General features: G+C 53.6%; 1 protein-coding gene across 1 annotated transcript; it reads left to right on the top strand.

Annotated features, from left to right (window-relative positions):
- ATP1B2 (ATPase, Na+/K+ transporting, beta 2 polypeptide) lies at window positions 1-5806 on the top strand. The gene is made up of 7 exons (XM_012655617.1): window positions 1-509; window positions 2188-2316; window positions 2659-2763; window positions 2873-3078; window positions 3457-3513; window positions 4303-4401; window positions 4516-5806. Exons 1-7 carry the CDS (start codon window positions 398-400, stop codon window positions 4678-4680), a joined length of 873 nt encoding a protein of 290 aa, XP_012511071.1. The 5' UTR covers window positions 1-397; the 3' UTR covers window positions 4681-5806.
- The last annotated feature ends 1515 nt before the right edge of the window (window positions 5807-7321 follow it).

Here is a 7321-nt window from a genome sequence, read left to right as displayed (position 1 = left end):
TCCCTGCCTCTTTGCACCCCTCTATTTTCTGCGTTTCGCTCGGGTTTTGTAGCCGTCTGCTTTTGCACCCCTTTTCGTTTTGCTTCTAGGCGGTTTTGGGGGTGAAGCTGCATTCACACCCCTTCCCCTTGTTATCCTTCCCCTGCTCTGCCAGGCCCCCTTTTCATCGCTGTCTGGGGGCCTAGGATCGGTGCATCTTCCGCCACGTTGCCAGCACCCCGCAGCGCGTGGCCGTACACCCCGGAATTTGCAGCAGCTGCATATCTTAGCGGGGTCGCGTTAGCCCCCGCCGCCTTTGCTCGGGGCGCTCTCGGGTGCGTGGAGGGCTACAGCGCGCGGCGCCCCCGCTTCTCCGTAGCCCCCGGCCCCGGGCGGGGACTCGCCCCGCGCCGCGGAGATGGTCATCCAGAAAGAGAAGAAGAGCTGCGGGCAGGTGGTTGAGGAGTGGAAGGAGTTCGTATGGAACCCGAGGACCCACCAGTTCATGGGCCGCACCGGGACCAGCTGGGGTACGCGGGGCCCGCGCGCGAGGGGCCGGGGGGAACCGCTGGGCGACGCCTCGGGGGTGCAGGGTCCCGCCGACGCGGTCCCAGCTCCCCTCCCGGGTTCCTGGTGTCCAGCCCCCCTGCTGGGCTCTGGACTGGGAGGTGGCCGAGTCACCAGTCTAATCTCCCTGGCTGGCCGTGCGGAGGCGGAGAAAGTAGGTCACAGCCGCCTTCCCGCCCCCCGCGGAGCCCCCTCGGGCGGGGGGTCGCGGGCTCTGCGCGCGTGTCCGCGCCGCGGCGCTCACGCTCCCTCTCGGGGCCTGTCCGCTTCGCACGGTCATCCCCCACCTCTGAAGAGCCCCCACCTTCCCTCCCTCTGGCTCTCACTAGCTCTCCAACCCCGTCTATTTTTAGCTCATGCCCACCCCCTGGACCCTGGGAACATTCTTGAGGGGGCGGGTCTTGGAGGGGAGGTATTGGGGGGGTTCTTCACAGCGGAAGTTGTCTGTCTATATCCCACTGCCGGGTGTTTGGAGCCTTCTGTGGCTGCTTTGTGGGTGGGGGGCTGAGGGAGGAGTGGTCACTGTGGGGAGATGTGTACATCATCCAGTCGGGTGTGTCTGTGGGAGTCGGATGGCTTGGGAGCTTCCCCAACCTTACCATGGCGGGACTCAGGGGGCATGGAGGGCGTTGTACCTAGTCGGGGGGGTCTGATGATGGGCACAGGTGCAGGTGAAGGGTGGAATTCTTCCTAAAGAGATTGCCAAGCTGGGAAGTTGAAGCACAAGAGACCCCGTGTGACACAATTTACAATTTATCCACACTGGACCCTGTTCCAGGCAGCCCACCCACTTAGGGGCCCATGAGGGGGGTCCAATGCATTCGTCGCCCTCAGGGAACTCCAAATCCAGTCCCTGGGATGAGAGGGATCCAAGAATATTTGGGAGAGTCTGAGGACTTCATGGAGGAAATGTCTTGAGATGGGAGGACCGGAAGTCCAGGGTGGTGGGAACAGCAGGCCCTTATACCAGGCTGAGGGAGCGATGGAGAGAGATTGTGTCCCAGGAAGGTTGTGGGCAATTCTGCCTTCACTCCCTGCCTCTGCCCAGGGTTTTGTTGGCTGTGAGTTGAGGGTGAGTGTTAGGTTCTTCACTTCAGGAACTGTGTTGAGGGTTTGGATTCTGCAGGGCTCCAAGAAAAAGAAAATTTTGTTTTAATCTAAGGGTCCAGGCTCGGCGGGACAGTATGAGAATTTGGTTGTGAATGGTGGCCAGTGCCAGCCTCAAAAGTCATTGTGCTAGCTCAGCTTTAGGCACGAGTACCAATGCAGAGGTAACAGGACCATGCCTTTTCAGGACGATGCATGGTTGAGAAGTTGCAAATGTAATTGGAGGCAAAATGACAGCAGCCTATACTCGGAGTTGCCTGAGCAACAAGAATTTAGGTCTCTTGTGGCCTCCACAAGGTCGGACTTCACTGTGCCCTAGGACCAGGAGGGGGCTGGGAGTCATGGCTGGACGCCAGATACAACTGCCTGTTTCCAGATTATCTCATTTTGCCCCCAGGGGAAGGCTCTAAGACGTCCCTGTGGCCCTGCGACCAGCCGCAGTGCAGAACTTCTGAGTGGATAGAGGGGTGTGAGGGATAGATGAAGTCATGGTGGGAGACTTAGAACCTGCTGACCCTCTTTCCTCCTCCCTAGCCTTTATCCTCCTCTTCTACCTCGTCTTCTATGGCTTCCTCACCGCCATGTTCACCCTCACCATGTGGGTGATGCTGCAGACTGTCTCTGACCATACCCCCAAGTACCAGGACCGGCTGGCCACACCGGGTGAGTGATGGGGCTCCCCCTGCCAGCCACTTTAACTGCTGTCATGCCCCCAAGCCTCCAAAAGGAACTCACAGTTCTTTTCAGGAGTTTGGTTCTGATGACCCAATCACCATGTGCTGGGAAGTTCTTTTTGAAGTCTGCCTTCCTTCCCATTTCCTGCATCTGGGAGCTATGTGATCTGGGGAGGTGGCAGATAACCACAGGAGATCGCCCTCCTGTGAAGACAATCCCAGATCTTCACCCCATCCCTCATGTCAGCATTCCCTGTGTGTCCATCTTCTTCCCCTATGTGCAGTCCCTCATCTTATATATACCTCCCACTCCTGCCCTTGTCGGCTACAGGCTTGATGATTCGCCCCAAGACTGAGAACCTTGATGTCATTGTCAACGTCAGCGACACTGAAAGCTGGGACCAGCATGTTCAGAAGCTCAACAAGTTCTTGGAGCGTGAGTGTGATGCTGGCTATGTGTCAGTCCAGGATTTTGGGCAGGGGATGGGTGGGATCCCTGGAAGCAGAACATCGGGCCCCTGACTCTCTCCCTCCTACCGCCTTAGCTTACAATGACTCTATTCAAGCCCAAAAGAATGATGTCTGTCGCCCTGGGCGTTATTATGAACAGCCAGATAACGGAGTCCTCAACTACCCGAAACGTGCCTGCCAGTTCAACCGGACCCAGCTGGGCGACTGCTCCGGCATCGGAGACCCCACCCACTATGGTTACAGCACCGGGCAGCCCTGTGTCTTCATCAAGATGAACCGGGTACCCAAGGGACAGTGGAGGGAGGGAGCTGGAGCTACCTGCTGCTGACAGTTGTGTCCTTTCACTGGGACTAATAGGCATGAGAAGGATTTTTGGATGTTTGAGTAGCTGAGAGAACAAGAGAGGTGGGGCCAGTGGAGGCTAAGCTCCGTAGTTGGAATGCCAGATGCCTGTCTTTTTCTTTTTTAATAGAGGTGAGGTCTTGCTATGTTGCCAAGGTGGGTGTCAAACTCCTAGGCCAGAGCAATCCTCATGCCTCGGCCTCCCAGTTAGCTGGGATCACAGGAGCGTGCCACCATGCTTGGCTTAGCTCGATCTGGACACCTGTCTTTGACAACTTCTTCCTTTGACTCTCACCACCCTTCCTCCTCGCTCCAGGTCATCAACTTCTATGCCGGAGCAAACCAGAGCATGAATGTTACCTGTGTTGGGAAGGTGAGTTCGCTGGGCCCTTTCCGCCCGCCCACCTGTTTGTCCTTTGTGGTTTCAGTGTAATTTACCCGTCTCTCCCTATCTTCCTTGCTCCCAGAGGCCCCAACACTATAGGGACAAGGGGGTAAGAGTGGGCTCTGCTGTGGCTTGAACTCTGTGGGCTCCCACCCTTCTTGCTTCTCTCTAGGATGCAGGAGCTGCTCTCAGGGGGTTAGACACACCTGCTCCTCCACCAAAGCCCTGGCCCTCTGGCTTCCCTCCCTAACGCCTCCACCTTCTTCATCCCTGATGGTCCGTATCTTCTGCTGTCCCTCCCATATCACCCCTGCTCCTCAGTTCCTTTTAGGTACTTGGTAGCTGCTGATCTGTGACCACCATCTGCCACCACTAAGTTGTCCTTGGAACCCTGCTCCCCATCCCTCACCCCACCCCTAGAAACTTGCTACCCTCTCCATTCATGCCCCCTCCTTGCTTCCTCGGGAGCCCTTACTCATTGTCTGTTCTCTCTTGGCTCTGCTCCAGAAACTGATTCCCAAGGATGGGGTAAGAACTTGGGGTAGGAAGGGAGTAGGAGGCTTCTGTGTCATTAGCAGCCTTCAGGAGTTCCCAGTCTCATGACAGACAGGCCGTCCCCCTCCCATGCACACGCAGACACACACAACTCACAGCTTGAGGGAAGCAGACTTGAGACAGGAGTAACTGGGGGTGAAGGAAGAACAAAGGGAAACCTAGTGAGCTTCTGGGTGCCCGCCATCCCAACTTACTCGCCTCTACCTTCCTGCACACCCACAGCGAGATGAAGATGCTGAGAATCTTGGCAACTTTGTCATGTTCCCTGCCAATGGCAACATTGACCTCATGTACTTCCCCTACTATGGCAAAAAGTTCCACGTAAGTCCCGGGAGAGGCCCAGGGTGGTGGCTCCTCAAGGGGCGGATTCGGGGATCCTGGGAAGGAGGCTGAGTTGCCCCAGGCCCAGCCCCTGGCACTGCTCCTCTGGCCCAGGTGAACTACACGCAGCCCCTGGTGGCCGTGAAGTTCCTGAATGTGACCCCCAACGTGGAGGTAAACGTGGAATGCCGCATCAACGCCGCCAACATCGCCACAGACGATGAGCGAGACAAGTTCGCCGGCCGCGTGGCCTTCAAACTGCGCATCAACAAAACCTGAGGCCCCTTCTTCCCGCCCCCATCTCTCTCCTGTGGATGCTTCTGGAATGTCCCTGACCCTGCCTGATCCCTCCCTCACCCACCCCAAAGGTATTTTTTATAACAGAGCTATGACTTATCTGAGCCTCACACCCTTTCCCTCGACTTCTCAGCACAGCCTGATGTCCACTGTGAGTCCCTGACCACACACAGTTCCCACCATCTTCTCCCAACCTTAGCTCGGTCGGAGACAGGGAGCTGGGCTGCCGAGATGGCCACAGAGGAGCGGGAGCCTTTCTAGTTCTGGTTTAGCTGTGAGAGCTACTCACCTCTCCTGCCCTCCTATCTGGAGAGCTATAGAAAATGCCCACTGACCTACACACACCTCCACCCGCGCCCCCAGGTTCACCCCTTTGCTTCCCAGAGATGAAGGCGGTACTCCCTCCTGCCAGTTCTAAGCTTCCTCTCTCGTCTACACCGTTGCTATCTTGGTAACTTTGACCTACCTGGCTCCTCTGGCAAGGCTTCCCCCCTCTTCTCCATCCCTATTCCTGCCTCTGAAAGGCAGCCATTTGTATTTGAGGACAAGGTGGTTCTGTGGCCTTTTCCCTCTTTCCTGGCACATCCTGCTTCTCATCCTGTGGTGATTTCGTGAGCTGGGAAGTGAAAGACTAGAAGAGAAGCCCCTGTTGGCCCTTGAGAATTCTCTAGCAGCCCCCGACTCCCATTTCTTTCTGGTTCCTCCTATCACCCAAATAGCCACTGCCCAGGAGGGCGGGGCTGACCTAGGCTGAATATCCACTTTGTTTTTGCCGATGGCTCCCTTCCCCCATTGGCCTTCCCAGAATATCCTTCAAGTTCCACTTCCCAGGGAGCCCTGGGGGAGGGGCAGCCATTTTGGCTGCATCCCCAGCGGCCACCTTGGAAACATCAGCTGGCTATGGGACTATTCCACCTCCTTCCCCTGAGCCCAGATCTGCCCCCACCATCCTCTCTCTGGCTTCTCTTAGCAAGTTATCAACTTATCACTAACTCCTTCCCTCTCCTCCGCATGCCATCCTGAAAGTTCCAAATACCCCCCTCAATCTAGGCTCTGAATTTCTTGGCTCCATCTCCTTCAGACCCCTTTGCCTTTTTAAAAAAAAAACCCATAATGCCCATAGAATGTTCAATGAGAGGCCTCCTCTTGCTCTGAATATTCTTTAGCTGTAGAGGCATTTTAACTCTTTCGCCTTTGGTGCCCCTTCACTTCCTCACCCTCTCTAACCTCCCTTTTCTTTTCTTAATGCTGCAGCCTCCATGCCCCACCCACAGATGGACCCTTCCCTTTTTTCTCTTGCTGGATCTGTGTCTCCTCCCTTTGGGTCCCCACATTTTCCTGCACCTCCCCTCCCCAGTGGTCTCTCTCTGCAGTTATTTAATGCCTGTGTCAGATCTACTGTAAAAAGACGATAAAGTACAATAAAATGAGAGCAAATATATATATAAATATATATCATATACAGAGCCCTGTGTGCAGGTTGTTCCTTTCCAAACATTTGGAAGACCTCAGGGAAAAGGGTGGAGGGGGGATTTGGGTGATCCTGGGGGTTACCCAGCCCTTGGGGGGCACTCCTCACCTTTGACCTCTTCCTTCTGGTGCCCAAGCATCTACCCACTTCATCTCCTTCACTTCGACTAATTTAGTGCACACTATCTTGAGATCACTCAATATAAGAGAGACAGGAAGCCTTCGTCTCTTTGTACAGGGATACTTATAAAGTGCCTGCTGTGTGCATTCTAGGCACCGTGAGGACACTCTTATGAAAGAGGCAGAGTTCCTGCCCCCAAGGAGCTCCCCAGTTTAACGGGAGAGGTGAGGAGCACACGAGAAACTCTCATACAAGGTAGACCTAAACGTGCTTCATGGAAGGGGAGAAAGCTGGCAATGATCAAATTCAGAGTGGTCAACCACTTGCTGTCCAGGGCTCCAAAGGGAAGGTTTCTTACAGAAGGCAGCATTTAAGCTGGAGCTTAAAGGATGTGGCGGTTTGGGGAGAGAAGAGCATCAGCAAATTCTTAGAGATAGACAAGAAAAGTTGACTAGAAGAAACATAGATCTCAAAACAATGTGAACCAGATGATCCTGATTTTGTGTAAAAGTGCACACACACACATAAACATAAGCTAGAAAAAAAGGATGGATTGTTAGGTACAATGTTCATTGTGGTAACGGGGAGGAAATGGGTTTATAGTTAATTTTTATTTTCTTGGGGCTTATTTATTTATTATTTTTGCAACGAGTTGGTCTTAGTATTTGTCTTGAGAAATAGCTTTATTATTATCCATATGCATACATACATACACAATTCTATCATGAATACATAATAGACACACACACATGCTGGGTTTTGTTCATTGTTATACCAGAATTGGATCATATTATACACACTTTCATGCATCTCACTTTTTCCACTCAATAACTGTTGTGTGCCAGTACTTCCTCTGGTAGAGCTCGAATTCTTCTCTTTTTTTCCCCACAAGAGTAGCTTTTTATTACAAAATGAAACAGGTCTGTCTCCGCTAGTGGAAAGAGACAGACTGACTCACTGACTTACTGACTCTCTTCTAATTCATTTTTTTTTAATGGCTACATAATATTTTGTTTTTCTATTGGGTTGTTA

This window comes from Propithecus coquereli, unplaced genomic scaffold (assembly GCF_000956105.1).
Source record: "Propithecus coquereli isolate 6110/MARCELLA unplaced genomic scaffold, Pcoq_1.0 Scaffold482, whole genome shotgun sequence".
In the NCBI taxonomy this organism is placed as follows: Eukaryota; Metazoa; Chordata; class Mammalia; order Primates; family Indriidae; genus Propithecus; species Propithecus coquereli.
The sequence above is the reverse complement of the archived record's forward strand: the minus strand, read 5'-3'. Positions and strand labels throughout refer to the sequence as shown.